This window comes from Oncorhynchus mykiss, chromosome 19 (genome assembly GCF_057628025.1).
Source record: "Oncorhynchus mykiss isolate SJ-2025 chromosome 19, ASM5762802v1, whole genome shotgun sequence".
In the NCBI taxonomy this organism is placed as follows: Eukaryota; Metazoa; Chordata; class Actinopteri; order Salmoniformes; family Salmonidae; genus Oncorhynchus; species Oncorhynchus mykiss.
The window spans coordinates 5943026-5967500 of NC_143040.1; the positions used below are offsets into that span (position 1 = coordinate 5943026).

At 47.5% G+C, this 24475-nt stretch overlaps 1 protein-coding gene across 5 annotated transcripts in view; it reads right to left on the bottom strand.

Annotated features, from left to right (window-relative positions):
* Positions 1-775: 775 nt before the first annotated feature.
* LOC110517093 (multiple PDZ domain protein) overlaps positions 776-24475 on the bottom strand; it is a 135084-nt gene continuing 111384 nt past the window's right edge. For 3 of the 5 annotated variants that reach the window (XM_090209960.1, XM_090209959.1, XM_090209961.1), the window contains 6 exons: positions 24469-24475; positions 20530-20641; positions 20180-20223; positions 12577-12680; positions 4143-4266; positions 776-3271 (listed from right to left, as the gene is read on the bottom strand). The exon at positions 24469-24475 is cut by the window's right edge and continues 71 nt beyond it. In XM_090209960.1, the coding sequence (XP_090066086.1) occupies positions 3125-3271; positions 4143-4266; positions 12577-12680; positions 20180-20223; positions 20530-20641; positions 24469-24475 (538 nt within the window). In that variant the 3' untranslated portion in view covers positions 776-3124. The remainder of the gene's footprint in view (positions 3272-4142; positions 4267-12576; positions 12681-20179; positions 20224-20529; positions 20642-24468) is intronic. The other 2 variants (XM_090209958.1, XM_090209962.1) reach the window with 2 other exon arrangements.

Below are 24475 nucleotides of genomic sequence, written 5' to 3' on the forward strand. Positions count from 1 at the left end.
CAGGCACGGGTCATCACCCTTAAAACACCATCCCCACCGTGAAGCATGGTGGTGGCGACAGCATCATGTTATGGGGATGCTGTTCAGCAACAGGGACTGGTAAGGATAGAGGGAACAACGAATGGAGCCAAATACAGGCAAATCCTTGATGAGAACCTGCTTCAGAATTTCAAACGATCTTAGACTGGGGGGGGGGATTTTACGTCCCAACTGGACAATCACCCCAAGCATACAGCCAAAGCAACGCCAGAATGGTTTGTGTAGCCTGCCACTTCGCGGCTGAGCCGTTGTTGCTCCTAGACGTTTCCACTTCACAGTAACAGCACTTACAGTTGACCGAGGCATCTCTAGCGGGGCACAAATTTGACGAACTGACTTGTCTACAGATGACATATGGAGTAACATACGGAATACAGGTATCACCTTCTCCTATACAAACACTCCACTGAAAGGTTCTAGAACCTAAAATAACCTTTTAGGTTCTAGCAGGGAAGAACTGAAAAACTATTGGCAAAGAGGTTCCTACAGAGAATATATAAAACACAACGAATAGATCAATAAAGTAAATAACTATTGCATTGCAGAAATTAGATACTGACAAGTCGTTGTCATCTATTCTATACCGATGCAAAACAGACCATCGCCCATCATTGGTTGGTTGATTCGTCGATTCTTTGGTTGATTAAGAATCAATGTTTCTTTGTGTGATAAGTACTGATCTATTTCGCGTAGACGGGTTGGTTGTTTAGCAACAAAACCGACGCGTGCACAACTATGGGGCAAAACAGACTAAGTTGCCTTAGCGTGTTGTAAACTATATTTTTTATTGAAAACATAAATACATTTACACAATGAGCAATTGTTGTCACAAAAAACAGTTGTTGGTTAGCTAGCTAGATGATGTTTTGCTATATTAGCACAAACGTGAAATGAGTCAAAACACCTCAAAACGAGACATGGTATCAACAACAAGATAGAACGAGCTGAAACGAGCCACCTGCGATTCCCCACGTGGCGGCTTGTTGTCATTGTTGCTAGGGTATCGGACCGTTCAGAATCATAACACCACGTGACCTTCTGCCTCATCGATGCACGCGGCACCTTGTCATCCAGCCTGTATATAGCATTAGTAACAGCTGTAGCTATAGTAAGCTGACAGTATATCAGAAAACGACAATACATGAAGTAGTCAGTATTAGCAGCCGAAGAGCTTAAAATACCAATATTCTATCTATACTGTAGAAAATTCATCTCGTAAAACTGTAATAGTTTCTTTCTAAATGACATTCATATTAAATAATAAAACAAAAGTACAGGTTAGTAGGCCTTCCTACAGGCAACATATAAAACAGAATAAATAAATGGTTATATAACAGTCACATTAAAATAACATTCATGAACATGATTGAAGTATGAAGTTACGTAATGAAATAAGAAATAAACCGTATCCTATTCATGTAGTTCAGGTAGCAACTAACGAAACACAGAGAGAGAGAGAGAGAGAGAAAAAAAAGGCTCCCATTTTGAATTCTTAATTCGAATGTAAATTCTACACCTAAACGCCAATATGAAAGATTGGCGAAGAGTCTTGGCATCTATTGCCACATTTGTTCTTGCGTCAGTAGAGTGTGTTAGTTAGGGATGTGAGGAGTCAGTAGTCTGGTATGATGAGGTCCATTTAGAAGGAGACAGTGATGTGAGTCGTCAGTCGTCTGGTATGATGAGGTGCATTTAGAAGGAGACACAGTGATGTGAGTCATCAGTAGTCTGGTATGATGAGGTCCATTTTGAAGGAGACAGTGATGTGAGTAGTCAGTAGTCTGGTATGATGAGGTGCATTTAGAAGGAGACAGTGATGTGAGGAGTCAGTAGTAGTCTGGTATGATGAAGTGCATTTAGAAGGAGACAGTGATGTGAGTAGTCAGTAGTCTGGTATGATGAGGTCCATTTAGAAGGAGACACAGTGATGTCAGTAGTCTGGTATGATGAGGTGCATTTAGAAGGAGACAGTGATGTGAGTAGTCAGTAGTCTGGTATGATGAGGTCCATTTTGAAGGAAAACGGTGATGTGAGTAGTCAGTAGTCTGGTATGATGAGGTGCATTTAGAAGGAGACAGTGATGTGAGTCGTCAGTAGTCTGGTATGATGAGGTCCATTTAGAAGGAGACAGTGATGTGAGTAGTCAGTAGTCTGGTATGATGAGGTCCATTTTGAAGGAAAACGGTGATGTGAGTAGTCAGTAGTCTGGTATGATGAGGTGCATTTAGAAGGAGACAGTGATGTGAGTCGTCAGTAGTCTGGTATGATGAGGTCCATTTAGAAGGAGACAGTGATGTGAGTCGTCAGTAGTCTGGTATGATGAGGTCCATTTAGAAGGAGACAGTGATGTGAGTAGTCAGTAGTCTGGTATGATGAGGTCCATTTTGAAAGAGACAGTGATGTGAGTAGTCAGTAGTCTGGTATGATGAGGTGCATTTAGAAGGAGACAGTGATGTGAGTAGTCAGTAGTCTGGTATGATGAGGTGCATTTAGAAGGAGACAGTGATGTGAGTAGTCAGTAGTCTGGTATGATGAGGTGCATTTAGAAGGAGACAGTGATGTGAGTAGTCAGTAGTCTGGTATGATGAGGTGCATTTAGAAGGAGACACAGTGATGTGAGTAGTCAGTAGTATGGTATGATGAGGTGCATTTAGAAGGAGACAGTGATGTGAGTAGTCAGTAGTCTGGTATGATGAGGTGCATTTAGAAGGAGACAGTGATGTGAGTAGTCAGTAGTCTGGTATGATGAGGTCCATATTGATGTACACAGACACATAGACATGCATTACAGGGTTCATAGTTTTGTTACAATGAGAACCAGTTACATCTAGGAGGACATATAGAAGACATTCTTCTGTGAGAATCTTCACCTCCTTCTAGAGATAAACAGGGTCGTGTTCATTAGCGCGCACACCGTAGCGAAACGTTTTGCAACAGAACACATAAATGAATGTTCCTTATTGAAAAAAAAAGTTCAGACAGTCCCTCCCTGTTTTGTCTGTTTCCTGATGAACACAACCCTGATGTAGTCTGCTGATGACATCATCAAAGGGCGACAGACGGTTGGTTGTGTGAGGACTGACACTCAGGAGAGTACGGTGAGGACTACAGTTCCCTTGGTCCTCTTCAGTATGGCGACGGCGCCGGCGTGGGTGACCCCCTCCAGACTGTGACCGTTCACGGCGAGGATCTGATCCCCGCGCTGCAGCCTGCCGTCCTCAATCGCTGCTCCCTGGAGAGAGACAGATGCAGAGGGAGAGACAGAGAGACACTGCATCAATCACCACGGCATCAAACACAGCTGCATTGTTAAAGTTTCTACTGGTTGTTGCAAGACAATCGAGTAACTTTTGGTAGTTGTAAGAAACAAGGAATTTACAGTAGAATGATAGGTATATTGAATTGACATTGAGGACTAAAATAATGTGTTACCTTAGAGGCCTGTGTTACCTTTCTAAATGAAATAGAGGCCTGTGTTACCTTTCTAAATGAAATAGAGGTCTGTGTTACCTTTCTAAATGAAATAGAGGCCTGTGTTACCTTTCTAAATGAAATAGAGGCCTGTGTTACCTTTCTAAATGAAATAGAGGCCTGTCTTACCTTTCTAAATGAAATAGACAGTTACCTTTCTAAATGAAATAGAGGCCTGTTGTTCCCTTTCTAAATGAAATAGAGGCCTGTGTTACCTTTCTAAATGAAATAGAGGCCTGTGTTACCTTTCTAAATGAAATAGAGGCCTGTGTTATCTTTCTAAATGAAATAGAGGCCTGTGTTACCTTTCTAAATGAAATAGAGATCTGTGTTACCGTTCTAAATGAAATAGAGGCCTGTTGTTACCGTTCTAAATGAAATAGAGGTCTGTGTTACCTTTCTAAATGAAATAGAGGTCTGTGTTACCGTTCTAAATGAAATAGAGGCCTGTGTTACCTTTCTAAACGAAATAGAGGCCTGTGTTACCTTTCTAAATGAAATAGAGGCCTGTTGTTACCGTTCTAAATTAAATAGAGGCCTGTGTTCCCTTTCTAAATGAAATAGAGGCCTGTGTTCCCTTTCTAAATGAAATAGAGGTCTGTGTTCCCTTTCTAAATGAAATCGACAGTTACCTTTCCGAAGACAGTTTTGACGTAGATGGGCAGGTCTCCGTGGGGACTGCTGAACCCTCCTACTATACTGAAGCCTAGACCCAGAGCTCCTCTGTCCAGACTGATGGTTCTATAAAACTGGGGACTGTGGGAGATATAACAACAACAACAACAACATGTCAGATTTGCGGTTCTCTATGGCAACGGCTCATTCCAAACATTTTGCATTTGTGAAAAGTGTTAAACAAACTGTCTGCCATGTGACCATTTTTTATAACAGCATTGATTAAATAAGTGTTAAAATATTGCTGTACGGTGGCCCCGAGGGACAAAATAGTTGAGAATCAATGTGTTATGGAGCTAAACATTTATAAACAGCAGTACATAACCACCTCATGTTGTTGTGAAGGGTAGTTGATGCTGTGGAGAGGATACCTACATCCCCCTCTCCCTGGCCCTGTCCTCAGCCTCCTCTCCCTGACCCTGTCCTCAGCCTCCTCTACCTACATCCCCCTCTCCCTGGCCCTGTCCTCAGCCTCCTCTACCTACATCCCCCTCTCCCTGACCCTGTCCTCAGCCTCCTCTACCTACATCTCCATCTCCCTGACCCTGTCCTCAGCCTCCTCTACCTACATCCCCCTCTCCCTGGCCCTGTCCTCAGCCTCCTCTACCTACATCCCCCTCTCCCTGACCCTGTCCTCAGCCTCCTCTACCTACATCTCCCTCTCCCTGGCCCTGTCCTCAGCCTCCTCTCCCTGACCCTGTCCACAGCCTCCTCTACCTACATCCCCCTCTCCCTGGCCCTGACCCTGTCCTCAGGCTCCTCTACCTACATCCCCCTGGCCCTGTCCTCAGCCTCCTCTACCTACATCCCCCTGGCCCTGGCCCTGTCCTCAGCCTCCTCTACCTACATCCCCCTGGCCCTGGCCCTGTCCTCAGCCTCCTCTACCTACTCTCCCTGACCCTGTCCTCAGCCTCCTCTACCTACTCTCCCTGACCCTGTCCTCAGCCTACTCTACCTACATCCCCCTCTCCCTGGACCTGTCCTCAGCCTCCTCTACCTACATCCCCCTGGCCCTGGCCCTGTCCTCAGCCTCCTCTACCTACATCCCCCTGGCCCTGGCCCTGTCCTCAGCCTCCTCTCCCTGACCCTGTCCTCAGCCTCCTCTACCTACATCCCCCTCTCCCTGGCGCTGTCCTCAGCCTCCTCTCCCTGGCCCTGTCCTCAGCCTCCTCTACCTACATCCCCCTCTCAATGACCCTGTCCTCAGCCTCCTCTACCTACATCCCCCTGGCCCTGACCCTGTCCTCAGCCTCCTCTACCTACATCCCCCTGGCCCTGACCCTGTCCTCAGCCTCCTCTACCTACATCCTCCTCTCCCTGACCCTGTCCTCAGCCTCCTCTACCTACATCCCCATCCCCCTGGCCCTGACCCTGTCCTCAGCCTCCTCTACCTACATCCGCCTCTCCCTGACCCTGTCCTCAGCCTCCTCTACCTACATCCCCATCCCCCTCTCCCAGACCCTGTCCTCAGCCTCCTCTACCTACTCTCCCTGACCCTGTCCTCAGCCTCCTCTACCTACTCTCCCTGACCCTGTCCTCAGCCTCCTCTACCTACATCCCCCTCTCCCTGACCCTGTCCTCAGCCTCCTCTACCTACTCTCCCTGACCCTGTCCTCAGCCTCCTCTCCCTGACCCTGTCCTCAGCCTCCTCTACCTACACCCCCCTCTCCCTGGACCTGTCCTCAGCCTCCTCTACCTACATCCCCCTCTCCCTGACCCTGTCCTCAGCCTCCTCTCCCTGACCCTGTCCTCAGCCTCCTCTACCTACATCCCCCTCTCCCTGACCCTGTCCTCAGCCTCCTCTACCTACATCCCCCTCTCCCTGACCCTGTCCTCAGCCTCCTCTACCTACTCTCCCTGACCCTGTCCTCAGCATCCTCTACCTACATCAACATCCCCTCTCCCTGTCCTCAGCCTCCTCTACCTACTCTCCCTGACCCTGTCCTCAGCCTACTCTACCTACATCCCCCTCTCCCTGGACCTGTCCTCAGCCCCCTCTACCTACATCCACCTGGCCCTGACCCTGTCCTCAGCCTCCTCTACCTACATCCCCCTCTCCCTGTCCTCAACCTCCTCTACCTACATCCCCCTCTCCCTGGCCCTGTCCTCAGCCTCCTCTACCTACATCCCCCTCTCCCTGACCCTGTCCTCAGCCTCCTCTACCTACATCCCCCTCTCCCTGACCCTGTCCTCAGCCTCCTCTCCCTGGCCCTGTCCTCAGCCTCCTCTCCCTGGCCCTGTCCTCAGCCTCCTCTCCCTGACCCTGTCCTCAGCCTCCTCTACCTACATCCCCCTGGCCCTGGACCTGTCCTCAGCCTCCTCTACCTACATCCCCCTCTCCCTGGCCCTGTCCTCAGCCTCCTCTTCCTGGCCCTGTCCTCAGCCTCCTCTCCCTGGCCCTGTCCTCAGCCTCCTCTCCCTACATCCCCCTGGCCCTGACCCTGTCCTCAGCCTCCTCTACCTACATCCCCCTGGCCCTGACCCCGTCCTCAGCCTCCTCTACCTACATCCCCCTCTCCCTGACCCTGTCCTCAGCCTCCTCTCCCTGACCCTGTCCTCAGCCCCCTCTCCCTGGCCCTGTCCTCAGCCTCCTCTGCCTACTCTCCATGACCCTGTCCTCAGCCTCCTCTCCCTGGCCCTGTCCTCGCCTCCTCTCCCTGACCCTGTCCTCAGCCTCCTCTCCCTGACCCTGTCTTCAGCCTCCTCTCCCTGACCCTGTCCTCAGCCTCCTCTACCTACTCTCCCTGTCCTCAGCCTCCTCTACCTACATCCCCCTCTCCCTGGCCCTGTTCTCAGCCTCCTCTACCTACTCTCCCTGGCCCTGAACCTGTCCTCAGCCTCCTCTACCTACTCTCCCTGGCCCTGTCCTCAGCCTCCTCTACCTACTCTCCCTGGCCCTGTCCTCAGCCTCCTCTACCTACATCCCCTCTCCCTGGCCCTGTCCTCAGCCTCCTCTACCTACTCTCCCTGTCCTCAGCCTCCTCTACCTACTCTCCCTCTCCCTGGCCCTGTCCTCAGCCTCCTCTACCTACTCTCCCTCTCCCTGACCCTGTCCTCAGCCTCCTCTACCTACTCTCCCTCTCCCTGTTCTCAGCCTCCTCTACCTACTCTCCCTCTCCCTGACCCTGTCCTCAGCCTCCTCTACCTACTCTCCCTCTCCCTGTTCTCAGCCTCCTCTACCTACTCTCCCTGTCCTCAGCCTCCTCTACCTACTCTCCCTGGCCCTGTCCTCAGCCTCCTCTGCCTACTCTCCCTCCCCCTCTGCCTGGCCCTGTCCTCAGCCTCCTCCATCTACTCTCCCTGACCCTGTCCTCAGCCTCCTCTACCTACATCCCCCTCTCCCTGGCCCTGTTCTCAGCCTCCTCTACCTACTCTCCCTGGCCCTGACCCTGTCCTCAGCCTCCTCTACCTACTCTCCCTGGCCCTGTCCTCAGCCTCCTCTACCTACTCTCCCTGGCCCTGTCCTCAGCCTCCTCTACCTACATCTCCCTCTCCCTGGCCCTGTCCTCAGCCTCCTCTACCTACTCTCCCTGTCCTCAGCCTCCTCTACCTACATCCCCCTCTCCCTGGCCCTGTCCTCAGCCTCCTCTGCCTACTCTCCCTGACCCTGTCCTCAGCCTCCTCTACCTACTCTCCCTGGCCCTGTCCTCAGCCTCCTCTACCTACTCTCCCTGACCCTGTCCTCAGCCTCCTCTACCTACTCTCCCTGGCCCTGTCCTCAGCCTCCTCTACCTACTCTGCCTCTCCCTCTCCCTGGCCCTGTCCTCAGCCTCCTCTACCTACTCTCCCTGACCCTGTCCTCAGCCTCCTCTACCTACTCTCCCTCTCCCTCTCCCTGACCCTGTCCTCAGCCTCCTCTACCTACTCTCCCTCTCCCTCTCCCTGACCCTGTCCTCAGCCTCCTCTACCTACTCTCCCTCTCCCTGTCCTCAGCCTCCTCTACCTACTCTCCCTGTCCTCAGCCTCCTCTACCTACTCTCCCTGGCCCTGTCCTCAGCCTCCTCTACCTACTCTCCCTGACCCTGTCCTCAGCCTACTCTACCTACATCCCCCTCTCCCTGGACCTGTCCTCAGCCCCCTCTACCTACATCCCCCTGGCCCTGACCCTGTCCTCAGCCTCCTCTACCTACATCCCCCTCTCCCTGTCCTCAACCTCCTCTACCTACATCCCCCTCTCCCTGGCCCTGTCCTCAGCCTCCTCTACCTACATCCCCCTCTCCCTGACCCTGTCCTCAGCCTCCTCTACCTACATCCCCCTCTCCCTGACCCTGTCCTCAGCCTCCTCTCCCTGGCCCTGTCCTCAGCCTCCTCTCCCTGGCCCTGTCCTCAGCCTCCTCTCCCTGACCCTGTCCTCAGCCTCCTCTACCTACATCCCCCTGGCCCTGGACCTGTCCTCAGCCTCCTCTACCTACATCCCCCTCTCCCTGGCCCTGTCCTCAGCCTCCTCTTCCTGGCCCTGTCCTCAGCCTCCTCTCCCTGGCCCTGTCCTCAGCCTCCTCTCCCTACATCCCCCTGGCCCTGACCCTGTCCTCAGCCTCCTCTACCTACATCCCCCTGGCCCTGACCCTGTCCTCAGCCTCCTCTACCTACATCCCCCTCTCCCTGACCCTGTCCTCAGCCTCCTCTCCCTGACCCTGTCCTCAGCCCCCTCTCCCTGGCCCTGTCCTCAGCCTCCTCTGCCTACTCTCCATGACCCTGTCCTCAGCCTCCTCTCCCTGGCCCTGTCCTCAGCCTCCTCTCCCTGACCCTGTCCTCAGCCTCCTCTCCCTGACCCTGTCCTCAGCCTCCTCTCCCTGACCCTGTCCTCAGCCTCCTCTACCTACTCTCCCTGTCCTCAGCCTCCTCTACCTACATCCCCCTCTCCCTGGCCCTGTTCTCAGCCTCCTCTACCTACTCTCCCTGGCCCTGACCCTGTCCTCAGCCTCCTCTACCTACTCTCCCTGGCCCTGTCCTCAGCCTCCTCTACCTACATCCCCTCTCCCTGGCCCTGTCCTCAGCCTCCTCTACCTACTCTCCCTGTCCTCAGCCTCCTCTACCTACATCCCCCTCTCCCTGGCCCTGTCCTCAGCCTCCTCTGCCTACTCTCCCTGACCCTGTCCTCAGCCTCCTCTACCTACTCTCCCTGGCCCTGTCCTCAGCCTCCTCTACCTACTCTCCCTGACCCTGTCCTCAGCCTCCTCTACCTACTCTCCCTGGCCCTGTCCTCAGCCTCCTTTACCTACTCTCCCTCTCCCTCTCCCTGGCCCTGTCCTCAGCCTCCTCTACCTACTCTCCCTCTCCCTGGCCCTGTCCTCAGCCTCCTCTACCTACTCTCCCTCTCCCTGACCCTGTCCTCAGCCTCCTCTACCTACTCTCCCTCTCCCTGTCCTCAGCCTCCTCTACCTACTCTCCCTGTCCTCAGCCTCCTCTACCTACTCTCCCTGGCCCTGTCCTCAGCCTCCTCTGCCTACTCTCCCTCCCCCTCTGCCTGGCCCTGTCCTCAGCCTCCTCCATCTACTCTCCCTGACCCTGTCCTCAGCCTCCTCTACCTACATCCCCCTCTCCCTGGCCCTGTTCTCAGCCTCCTCTACCTACTCTCCCTGGCCCTGACCCTGTCCTCAGCCTCCTCTACCTACTCTCCCTGGCCCTGTCCTCAGCCTCCTCTACCTACTCTCCCTGGCCCTGTCCTCAGCCTCCTCTACCTACATCTCCCTCTCCCTGGCCCTGTCCTCAGCCTCCTCTACCTACTCTCCCTGGCCCTGTCCTCAGCCTCCTCTACCTACTCTCCCTGACCCTGTCCTCAGCCTCCTCTACCTACTCTCCCTGGCCCTGTCCTCAGCCTCCTCTACCTACTCTCCCTCTCCCTCTCCCTGGCCCTGTCCTCAGCCTCCTCTACCTACTCTCCCTGACCCTGTCCTCAGCCTCCTCTACCTACTCTCCCTCTCCCTCTCCCTGACCCTGTCCTCAGCCTCCTCTACCTACTCTCCCTCTCCCTCTCCCTGACCCTGTCCTCAGCCTCCTCTACCTACTCTCCCTCTCCCTGTCCTCAGCCTCCTCTACCTACTCTCCCTGTCCTCAGCCTCCTCTACCTACTCTCCCTGGCCCTGCCCTCAGCCTCCTCTACCTACTCTCCCTCCCCCTCTGCCTGGCCCTGTCCTCAGCCTCCTCCACCTACTCTCCCTGACCCTGTCCTCAGCCTCCTCTACCTACTCTCCCTGGCCCTGTCCTCAGCCTCCTCTACCTACTCTCCCTCTCCCTCTCCCTGGCCCTGTCCTCAGCCTCCTCTACCTACTCTCCCTGTCCTCAGCCTCCTCTACCTACTCTCCCTGGCCCTGTCCTCAGCCTCCTCTACCTACTCTCCCTCTCCCTGGCCCTGTCCTCAGCCTCCTCTACCTACTCTCCCTGACCCTGTCCTCAGCCTCCTCTACCTACTCTCCCTCTCCCTGGCCTCAGCCTCCTCTACCTACTCTCCCTGTCCTCAGCCTCCTCTACCTACTCTCCCTCTCCCTCTCCCTGGCCCTGTCCTCAGCCTCCTCTACCTACTCTCCCTGACCCTGTCCTCAGCCTCCTCTACCTACTCTCCCTCTCCCTCTCCCTGGCCTCAGCCTCCTCTACCTACTCTCCCTGTCCTCAGCCTCCTCTACCTACTCTCCCTCTCCCTCTCCCTGGCCCTGTCCTCAGCCTCCTCTACCTACTCTCCCTGTCCTCAGCCTCCTCTACCTACATCCCCATCTCCCTCTCCCTGACCCTGTCCTCAGCCTCCTCTACCTACATCTCCCTCTCCCTGTCCCTGTCCTCAGCCTCTTCTACCTACATCTCCCTCTCCCTCTCCCTGGCCTCAGCCTCCTCTATCTCTCCCTGTCCTCAGCCTCCTCTACCTACATCTCCCTCTCCCTGTCCTCAGCCTCCTCTACCTACTCTCCCTCTCCATGTCCTCAGCTTCCTCTACCTACTCTCCCGCTCCCTCTCCCTGTCCTCAGGCTCCTCTACTGACTCCCCTTGTCCCTGTCCTCAGCTTCCTCTACCGACTCTCCCTCTCCCTGTCCTCAGCCTCCTTTACCTACTCTCCCTCTCCCTCTCCCTGTCCTCAGGCTCCTCTACCGACTCTCCCTCTCCCTGTCCTCAGCTTCCTCTACCTACTCTCCATCTCCCTCTTCCTGTCCTCAGCTTCCTCTACCTACTCTCCCTCTCCCTGTCCTCAGCATCCTCTACCTACATCCCCCTCTCCCTCTCCCTGTCCTCAGCCTCCTCTACCTACTCCCCCTCTTCCTCTCCCTGTCCTCAGCCTCCTCCACCTACACTCCCTGGCCTTGTCCACAGCCTCCTCTACCTGCTCACCCTCTCCCTGTCCTCAGCCTCCTCCCTCTCCCTCTTCCTCTCCCTGTCCTCAGTCTCCTCTAGCTGCTCTCCCTCTCCCTGTCCTCAGCCACCTCCCTCTCCATCTTCCTCTCCCTGTTCTCAGCCTCCTCTACCTGCTCACCCTCTCCCTGTCCTCAGCCTCCTCCCTCTCCCTCTTCCTCTCCCTGTCCTCAGCCTCCTCTCCCTCTCCCTGTCCTCAACCTCCTCCCCGTCTCCCTCTCCCTGTCCTCAGCCTCCTTAACCTGCTCTCCCTCTCCCTGTCCTCAGCCTCCTTAACCTGCTCTCCCTCTCCCTGTCCTCAGCCTCCTCCCCGTCTCCCTCTCCCTGTCCTCAGCCTCCTCCCCCTCTCCCTGTCCTCAGCCTCCTCCCTCTCTCCCTGTCCTCAGCCTCCTCCCCCTCTCCCTCTCCCTGTCCTCAGCCTCCTCCCCCTCTCCCTGTCCTCAGCCTCCTCCCCCTCTCCCTATCTTCAGCCTCCTCTCCCTCTCCCTCTCCTCAGCCTCCCCCCCTCTCCCTCTCCCTATCCTCAGCCTCCTCCCCCTCTCCCTCTCCCTATCCTCAGCCTCCTCCCCCTCTCCCTGTCCTCAGCCTCCTCCCCCTCTCCCTCTCCCTGTCCTCAGCCTCCTCCCCCTATGCCTCTCCCTGTCCTCAGCCTCCTCCCCCTCTCCCTCTCCCTGTCCTCAGCCTCCTCCCCATCTCCCTGTCCTCAGCCTCCTCCCCCTCTCCCTATCCTCAGCCTCCTCTCCCTGTCCTCAGCCTCCTCCCCCTCTCCCTTCTCTCAGCATCCTCCCCCTCTCCCTATCCTCAGCCTCCTCTCCCTCCCCCTCTCCTCAGCCTCCTCTCCCTCTCCCTGTCCTCAGCCTCCTCCCCCTCTCCCTGTCCTCAGCCTCCTCCCCCTCTCCCTATCCTCAGCCTCCTCCCCCTCTCCCTGTCCTCAGCCTCCTCCCCCTCTCCCTCTTCCTGTCCTCAGCTTCCTCTACCGACTCTCCCTCTCCCTGTCCTCAGCCTCCTCTACCTTCTCCCTCTTTATAACATGCGATAGCAGCAGAGTTCTACCTCATGTTGTTGTGTAGGGTAGCTGATCCTGTGGAGGGGAGCCCTACATCCCTCTGACCCTGTCCTCCTCCACAGTCCTCATCCACCGACCCTGTAGTCAGCACCTGAAGAACAACGAGACGTTATTAATCCATATTGAAACGGTGTCTTCTGCTGTACCCCATATAACAACATACTCTACAGACATATATATTACATATTACATATAACAACAGATATATTACATATAACAACATACTCTACAGACATATATATTACATATAACAACATATATATTACATATAACATACTCTACAGACATATATATTACATATAACAACATACTCTACAGCCATATATATTACATATAACAACATATATATTACATATAACATACTCTACAGACATATATATTACATATAACAACATACTCTACAGCCATATATATTACATATAACAACAGATATATTACATATAACAACATACTCTACCAACCATATATATTACATATAACAACACATATATTACATATAACAACATATATATTACATACAACTACATATATTACATATAACAACATATATATTACATATACCTACATATATATTACATATACCTACATATATATTACATATAACAACATATATATTACATATAACTACATATATGTTACATATAACAGCATATATATCACATATAACAGCATATATATCACATATAACAACATATATATTACATATAACTACATATATATTACATATAACAACATATATATTACATATACCTACATATATATTACATATACCTACATATATATTACATATAACAACATATATATTACATATAACAACATATATATTACATATAACAACATATATATTACATATAACAACATATATATTACATATAACAACATATATATTACATATAATAACATATATATTACATATACCTACATATATATTACATATAACAACATATATATTACATATAACAGCATATATATTACATATAACAACATACAGTGCCTTGCGAAAGTATTCGGCCCCCTTGAACTTTGCGACCTTTTGCCACATTTCAGGCTTCAAACATAAAGATATAAAACTGTATTTTTTTGTGAAGAATCAACAACAAGTGGGACACAATCATGAAGTGGAACGACATTTATTGGATATATCGAAAAATTTTAACAAATCAAAAACTGAAAAATTGGGCGTGCAAAATTATTCAGCCCCTTTACTTTCAGTGCAGCAAACTCTCTCCAGAAGTTCAGTGAGGATCTCTGAATGATCCAATGTTGACCTAAATGACTAATGATGATAAATACAATCCACCTGTGTGTAATCAAGTCTCCGTATAAATGCACCTGCACTGTGATAGTCTCAGAGGTCCGTTAAAAGCGCAGAGAGCATCATGAAGAACAAGGAACACACCAGGCAGGTCCGAGATACTGTTGTGAAGAAGTTTAAAGCCGGATTTGGATACAAAAAGATTTCCCAAGCTTTAAACAGCTGAGGTGGGAGACTCTGTCCATAGGACAACAATCAGTCATATATTGCACAAATCTGGCCTTTATGGAAGAGTGGCAAGAAGAAAGCCATTTCTTAAAGATATCCATAAAAAGTGTTGGTTAAAGTTTGCCACAAGCCACCTGGGAGACACACCAAAACGTGGAAGAAAGTGCTCTGGTCAGATGAAACCAAAATTGAACTTTTTGGCAACAATGCAAAACGTTATGTTTGGCGTAAAAGCAACACAGCTGAACACACCATCCCCACTGTCAAACATGGTGGTGGCAGCATCATGGTTTGGGCCTGCTTTTCTTCAGCAGGGACAGGGAAGATGGTTAAAATTGATGGGAAGATGGATGGAGCCAAATACAGGACCATTCTGGAAGAAAACCTGATGGAGTCTGCAAAAGACCTGAGACTGGGACGGAGATTTGTCTTCCAACAAGACAATGATCCAAAACATAAAGCAAAATCTACAATGGAATGGTTCAAAAATAAACATATACAGGTGTTAGAATGGCCAAGTCAAAGTCCAGACCTGAATCCAATCGAGAATCTGTGGAAAGAACTGAAAACTGCTGTTCACAAATGCTCTCCATCCAACCTCACTGAGCTCGAGCTGTTTTGCAAGGAGGAATGGGAAAAAATTTCAGTCTCTCGATGTGCAAAACTGATAGAGACATACCCCAAGCGACTTACAGCTGTAATCGCAGCAAAAGGTGGCGCTACAAAGTATTAACTTAAGGGGGCTGAATAATTTTGCACGCCCAATTTTTCAATTTTTGATTTGTTAAAAAAGTTTGAAATATCCAATAAATGTCGTTCCACTTCATGATTGTGTCCCACTTGTTGTTGATTCTTCACAAAAAAATACAGTTTTATATCTTTATGTTTGAAGCCTGAAATGTGGCAAAAGGTCGCAAAGTTCAAGGGGGCCGAATACTTTCGCAAGGCACTGTATATTACATACAAAATATACTCTACCAACCATATATATTACATATAACAACATATATATTACATATAACAAATATATATTCCATATAACAACATATATATTCCATATAACAACATATATATTACATATAACAACATATATATTACATATAACAACATATATATTACATATAACAACATATATATTACATATAACAACATATATATTACATATAACAACATATATATTACATATAACAACATATATATTACATATAACAACATATATATTACATATAACAACATATATATTACATATAACTACATATAATAACATATATATTACATATAACAACATATATATTACATATAACAACATATATATTACATATAACAACATATATATTACATATAACTACATATAATAACATATATATTACATATAACAACATATATATTACATATAACAACACTACCATATATATTACATATAACCAGCACAAAAACATCCTGTGGCGGACTGCACTAACATCGAATAGTCCCCGCGATATGCAACTGTTCAGGGAAGTCAGGAACCAATACACACAGTCAGTCATGAAAGCTAAAGCCAACTTCTTCAGGCAGAAGTTTGCATCCTGTAGCTCCAACTCCAAAAAGTTCTGGGACACTGTGAAGTCCATGGAGAACAAGAGCACCTCCTCCCAGCTGCCCACTGCACTGAGGCTAGGTAACACGGTCACCACCGATAAATCCATGATTATCGAAAACTTCAACAAGCATTTCTCAACGGCTGGCCATGCCTTCCGCCTGGCTTCTCCAACCTCGGCCAACAGCCCCCCCCCCCCCCCCCCCCCCCCCGGCACCTACTCGCCCAAGCCTCTCCAGGTTCTCCTTTACCCAAATCCAGATAGCAGATGTTCTGAAAGAGCTGCAAAACCTGGACCCGTACAAATCAGCTGGGCTTGACAATCTGGACCCTCTATTCCTGAAACTATCCGCCGCCATTGTCGCAACCCCTATTACCAGCCTGTTCAACCTCTCTTTCATATCGTCTGAGATCCCCAAGGATTGGAAAGCTGCCGCAGTCATCCCCCTCTTCAAAGGGGGCGACACCCTGGACCCAAACTGTTACAGACCTATATCCATCCTGCCCTGCCTATCTAAGGTCTTCGAAAGCCAAGTCAACAAACAGGTCACTGACCATCTTGAATCCCACCGTACCTTCTCCGCTGTGCAATCTGGTTTCCGAGCCGGTCACGGGTGTACCTCAGCCACGCTCAAGGTACTAAACGATATCATAACCGCCATCGATAAAAGACAGTACTGTGCAGCCGTCTTCATAGACCTTGCCAAGGCTTTCGACTCTGTCAATCACCGTATTCTTATCGGCAGACTCAGTAGCCTCGGTTTTTCGGATGACTGCCTTGCCTGGTTCACCAATTACTTTGCAGACAGAGTTCAGTGTGTCAAATCGGAGGGCATGCTGTCCGGTCCTCTGGCAGTCTCTATGGGGGTGCCACAGGGTTCAATTCTCGGGCCGACTCTTTTCTCTGTATATATCAATGATGTTTCTCATGCTGCGGGCGATTCCCTGATCCACCTCTACGCAGACGACACCATTCTATATACTTCCGGCCCGTCCTTGGACACTGTGCTATCTAACCTCCAAACGAGCTTCAATGCCATACAGCACTCCTTCCGTGGCCTCCAACTGCTCTTAAACGCTAGTAAAACCAAATGCATGCTTTTCAACCGTTCGCTGCCTGCACCCGCATGCCTGACCAGCATCACCACCCTGGATGGTTCCGACCTTGAATATGTGGACATCTATAAGTACCTAGGTGTCTGGCTAGACTCTAAACTCTCCTTCCAGACCCATATCAAACATCTCCAATCGAAAATCAAATCAAGAGTCGGCTTTCTATTCCGCAACAAAGCCTCCTTCACTCACGCCGCCAAACTTACCCTAGTAAAACTGACTATCCTACCGATCCTCGACTTCGGCGATGTCATCTACAAAATTGCTTCCAACACTCTACTCAGCAAACTGGATGCAGTTTATCACAGTGCCATCCGTTTTGTCACTAAAGCACCTTATACCACCCACCACTGCGACTTGTATGCTCTAGTCGGCTGGCCCTCGCTACATATTCGTCGCCAGACCCACTGGCTCCAGGTCATCTACAAGTCCATGCTAGGTAAAGCTCCGCCTTATCTCAGTTCACTGGTTACGATGGCAACACCCATCCGTAGCACGCGCTCCAGCAGGTGTATCTCACTGATCATCCCTAAAGCCAACACCTCATTTGGCCGCCTTTCGTTCCAGTTCTCTGCTGCCTGTGACTGGAACGAATTGCAAAAATCGCTGAAGTTGGAGACTTTTATCTCCCTCACCAACTTCAAACATCTGCTATCTGAGCAGCTAACCGATCGCTGCAGCTGTACATAGTCTATTGGTAAATAGCCCACCCATTTTCACCTACCTCATCCCCATACTGTTTTTATTTATTTATTTTTCTGCTCTTTTGCACACCAATATCTCTACCTGTACACAACCATCTGATCATTTATCACTCCAGTGTTAATCTGCATAATTGTAATTATTTGCCTACCTTCTCATGCCTTTTGCACACAATGTATATATAGACTCCCCTTTTTTCTACTGTGTTATTGACTTGTTAATTGTTTACTCCATGTGTAACTCTGTGTTGTCTGCTCATACTGCTATGCTTTATCTTGGCCAGGTCGCAGTTGCAAATGAGAACTTGTTCTCAACTAGCCTACCTGGTTAAATAAAGGTGAAATAAAATAAAAATAAAATAAATAACAACATATATTACATACAAAATATACTCTACCAACCATATATGTTCCATATAACAAATATATATTCCATACGACAACATATATTCCATATACACCATATATATTACATATAACATACTCTACCAACCATATATATTATTACATATTACATATAACAACAGATATATTACATATAACAACATATATATTACATATAACAACAGATATATTACATATAATAACAGATATATTACATATAACAACATATATATTACATATAACAACATATATATTACATATACCTACATATATATTACATATAACAACAGATATATTACATATAACAACAGATATATTACATATAACAACATATATATTACATATAACAACATATATATTACATATACCTACATATATATTACATATACCTACATATATATTACATATAACAACAGATATATTACATATAACAACAGATATATTACATATAACAACATATATATTACATATACTTACATATATATTACATATAACAACATATATATTACATATAACAACATATATATTACATATACCTACATATATATTACATATAACAACATATATATTACATATAACAACATATATATTACATATAACAACATATATATTACATATAATAACATATATATTACATATACCTACATATATATTACATATAACTACCATATATGTTACATATAACAAAATATATATATTACATATAACAACATATATATTACATATAACAACATATATATTACATATAACTACCATATATGTTACATATAACAACATATATATTACATATAACTACCATATATGTTACATATAACAACATATATATTACATATAACAACATATATATTACATATACCTACATATATATTACATATAACAACAGATATATTACATATAACAACATACTCTACCAACCATATATATTATTACATATTACATATAACAACAGATATATTACATATAACTACCATATATGTTACATATACCTACATATATATTACATATAACAACATATATATTACATATAACAACATATATATTACATATAATAACATATATATTACATATACCTACATATATATTACATATAACTACCATATATGTTACATATAACAACATATATATTACATATAACTACCATATATGTTACATATAACAACATATATTACATATAACTACCATATATGTTACATATAACAACATATATATTACATATAACTACCATATATGTTACATATAACAACATATATATTACATATAACTACCATATATGTTACATATAACAACATATATATTACATATAACTACCATATATGTTACATATAACAACATATATATTACATATAACTACCATATATATTACATATAACAACATATATATTACATATACCTACATATATATTACATATAACAACAGATATATTACATATAACAACATACTCTACCAACCATATATATTATTACATATTACATATAACAACAGATATATTACATATAACTACCATATATGTTACATATACCTACATATATATTACATATAACAACATATATATTACATATAATAACATATATATTACATATAACTACATATATATTACATATAACAACAGATATATTACATATAACAACATATATATTACATATAATAACATATATATTACATATAACTACATATATATTACATATAACAACATATATATTACATATAACAACATATATATTACATATAATAACATATATATTACATATAATAACATATATATTACATATAACTACATATATATTACATATAACAACATATATATTACATATAACAACATATATATTACATATAATAACATATATATTACATATAACTACATATATATTACATATAACAACATATATATTACATATAACAACATATATATTACATATAACAACATATATATTACATATACCTACATATATATTACATATAACAACATATATATTACATATAATAACAGATATATTACATATAACAACATACTCTACCAACCATATATATTATTACATATTACATATAACAACAGATATATTACATATAACTACATATATATTACATATAACAACATATATATTACATATAACAACATATATATTACATATAACTACCATATATGTTACATATAACAACATATATATTACATATAACTACCATATATGTTACATATAACAACATATATATTACATATAACTACCATATATGTTACATATAACAACAGAGACTCTACCAACCATATATATTCCAGCTTTGCTCAGCATTTGCTCTGACAGGAAATGACACAAACCCAAAGTAGTGTGTATCCCACCTTATGCATCACCACTGTCCTTATCTCATGGTGGTCTTCAACTGCTGTGGGGGAAAATAGCATTTATTACTGAAAAGGATGTTTTGGGTGTACACTAGTTCACGCCCATTCAATGAGTTTACAGCGTTGGAACTGATGTGTCTACTATGAGGTCGAGTTACAAACCAGACATCCCATAATCACAGAGTAAATCTCTCACAGTCGCCTCCTCTCCTCTCTGAAGCCTCTCTGTCTCCCTCTAGTGGCTAAGCCTTTTTACTGTAGTTTACTTTAAGTTACTCTTTACAATGGAGTTGGTATGTTGTTTAAACACTGTGAAATATGTGATGAGTCGGCTCAATCTCACTCACAGTGGTCGTGTCCTCTCTGGCGTCTCTCTGTCTCCCCCTGGTGGTGGCTCTGGACCTCATACACAGTGGACGGTGTCAGGGTGGAGCTGTCACTACCTACGGAGTCACCACTCTGGACGACACAAACATTACAAACTTTTAGAGCAGGCGAGTTTTGACAAGGGAAAGACAAAAGCCACAGTGGGACGATAGACATGATGATGGTGGGGACAAGAGGCCGTGAAGCCACAGTGTGACGATAGACATGATGTTGGTGGGGAGATGAGGCCGTGAAGCCACAGTGTGACGATAGACATGATGTTGGTGAGGAGAAGAGGCTGTGAAGCCACAGTGTGACGATAGACATGATGTTGGTAGGGAGAAGAGGCCGTGAAGCCACAGTGTGACGATAGACATGATGTTGGTGAGGAGAAGAGGCTGTGAAGCCACAGTGTGACGATAGACATGATGTTGGTAGGGAGAAGAGGCCGTGAAGCCACAGTGTGACGATAGACATGATGTTGGTAGGGAGAAGAGGCCGTGAAGCCACAGTGTGACGATAGACATGATGTTGGTGGGGAGAAGAGGCCGTGAAGCCACAGTGTGACGATAGACATGATGTTGGTAGGGAGAAGAGGCCGTGAAGCCACAGTGTGACGATAGACATGATGTTGGTGGGGACAAGAGGCCGTGAAGCCACAGTGTGACGATAGACATGATGTTGGTAGGGAGAAGAGGCCGTGAAGCCACAGTGTGACGATAGACATGATGTTGGTAGGGAGAAGAGGCCGTGAAGCCACAGTGGGACGATAGACATGATGTTGGTAGGGAGAAGAGGCCGTGAAGCCACAGTGTGACGATAGACATGATGTTGGTGGGGAGAAGAGGCCGTGAAGCCACAGTGTGACGATAGACATGATGTGGGTGGGGACAAGAGGCTGTGAAGCCACAGTGTGACGATAGACATGATGTTGGTAGGGAGAAGAGGCCGTGAAGCCACAGTGTGACGATAGACATGATGTTGGTAGGGAGAAGAGGCCGTGAAGCCACAGTGTGACGATAGACATGATGTTGGTGAGGAGAAGAGGCCGTGAAGCCACAGTGTGACGATAGACATGATGTTGGTAGGGAGAAGAGGCCGTGAAGCCACAGTGTGACGATAGACATGATGTGGGTGGGGACAAGAGGCTGTGAAGCCACAGTGTGACGATAGACATGATGTTGGTAGGGAGAAGAGGCCGTGAAGCCACAGTGTGACGATAGACATGATGTGGGTGGGGACAAGAGGCTGTGAAGCCACAGTGTGACGATAGACATGATGTTGGTAGGGAGAAGAGGCCGTGAAGCCACAGTGTGACGATAGACATGATGTGGGTGGGGACAAGAGGCTGTGAAGCCACAGTGTGACGATAGACATGATGTTGGTGGGGAGAAGAGGCCGTGAAGCCACAGTGTGACGATAGACATGATGTTGGTAGGGAGAAGAGGCCGTGAAGCCACAGTGTGACGATAGACATGATGTTGGCAGGGAGAAGAGGCCGTGAAGCCACAGTGTGACGATAGACATGATGTGGGTGGGGACAAGAGGCTGTGAAGCCACAGTGTGACGATAGACATGATGTTGGTGGGGACAAGAGGCCGTGAAGCCACAGTGTGACGATAGACATGATGTGGGTGGGGACAAGAGGCCGTGAAGCCACAGTGTGACGATAGACATGATGATGGTGGGGAGAAGAGGCCGTGAAGCCACAGTGTGACGATAGACATGATGTTGGTGAGGAGAAGAGGCCGTGAAGCCACAGTGTGACGATAGACATGATGTGGGTGGGGACAAGAGGCCGTGAAGCCACAGTGTGACGATAGACATGATGTTGGTGGGGAGAAGAGGCCGTGAAGCCACAGTGTGACGATAGACATGATGTTGGTAGGGAGAAGAGGCCGTGAAGCCACAGTGTGACGATAGACATGATGTTGGTGGGGAGAAGAGGCCGTGAAGCCACAGTGTGACGATAGACATGATGTTGGTAGGGAGAAGAGGCCGTGAAGCCACAGTGTGACGATAGACATGATGTTGGTGGGGAGAAGAGGCCGTGAAGCCACAGTGTGACGATAGACATGATGTTGGTAGGGAGAAGAGGCCGTGAAGCCACAGTGTGACGATAGACATGATGTTGGTGGGGAGAAGAGGCCGTGAAGCCACAGTGTGACGATAGACATGATGTTGGTGAGGAGAAGAGGCTGTGAAGCCACAGTGTGACGATAGACATGATGTTGGTGGGGAGAAGAGGCCGTGAAGCCACAGTGTGACGATAGACATGATGTTGGTGGGGAGAAGAGGCCGTGAAGCCACAGTGTGACGATACACATGATGTTGGTGGGGAGAAGAGGCCGTGAAGCCACAGTGTGACGATAGACATGATGTGGGTGGGGAGAAAAGGCCGTGAAGCCACAGTGTGACGATAGACATGATGTTGGTGGGGAGAAGAGGCCGTGAAGCCACAGTGTGACGATAGACATGATGTTGGTAGGGAGAAGAGGCCGTGAAGCCACAGTGTGACGATAGACATGATGTTGGTAGGGAGAAGAGGCCGTGAAGCCACAGTGTGACGATAGACATGATGTTGGTGGGGAGAAGAGGCCGTGAAGCCACAGTGTGACGATAGACATGATGTTGGTAGGGAGAAGAGGCCGTGAAGCCACAGTGTGACGATAGACATGATGTTGGTGGGGACAAGAGGCTGTGAAGCCACAGTGTGACGATAGACATGATGTTGGTGAGGAGAAGAGGCCGTGAAGCCACAGTGTGACGATAGACATGATGTTGGTAGGGAGAAGAGGCCGTGAAGCCACAGTGTGACGATAGACATGATGTTGGTGGGGACAAGAGGCTGTGAAGCCACAGTGTGACGATAGACATGATGTTGATGGGGACAAGAGGCCGTGAAGCCACAGTGTGACGATAGACATGATGTTGGTAGGGAGAAGAGGCCGTGAAGCCACAGTGTGACGATAGACATGATGTTGGTAGGGAGAAGAGGCCGTGAAGCCACAGTGTGACGATAGACATGATGTTGGTGGGGAGAAGAGGCCGTGAAGCCACAGTGTGACGATAGACATGATGTGGGTGGGGAGAAGAGGCCGTGAAGCCACAGTGTGACGATAGACATGATGTTGGTGGGGAGAAGAGGCCGTGAAGCCACAGTGTGACGATAGACATGATGTTGGTGGGGAGAAGAGGCCGTGAAGCCACAGTGTGACGATAGACATGATGTGGGTGGGGACAAGAGGCCGTGAAGCCACAGTGTGACGATAGACATGATGTGGGTGGGGAGAAGAGGCCGTGAAGCCACAGTGTGACGATAGACATGATGTTGGTGAGGAGAAGAGGCCGTGAAGCCACAGTGTGACGATAGACATGATGTGGGTGGGGACAAGAGGCCGTGAAGCCACAGTGTGACGATAGACATGATGTTGGTGAGGAGAAGAGGCCGTGAAGCCACAGTGTGACGATAGACATGATGTGGGTGGGGAGAAGAGGCCGTGAAGCCACAGTGTGACGATAGACATGATGTTGATGGGGAGAAGAGGCCGTGAAGCCACAGTGTGACGATAGACATGATGTTGGTGGGGAGAAGAGGCCGTGAAGCCACAGTGTGACGATAGACATGATGTTGGTAGGGAGAAGAGGCCGTGAAGCCACAGTGTGACGATAGACATGATGTTGGTGGGGAGAAGAGGCCGTGAAGCCACAGTGTGACGATAGACATGATGTTGGTGGGGAGAAGAGGTCGTGAAGCCACAGTGTGACGATAGACATGATGTTGGTGGGGAGAAGAGGCCGTGAAGCCACAGTGTGACGATAGACATGATGTGGGTGGGGACAAGAGGCCGTGAAGCCACAGTGTGACGATAGACATGATGTGGGTGGGGAGAAGAGGCCGTGAAGCCCTCTGTTTATACCTGACTT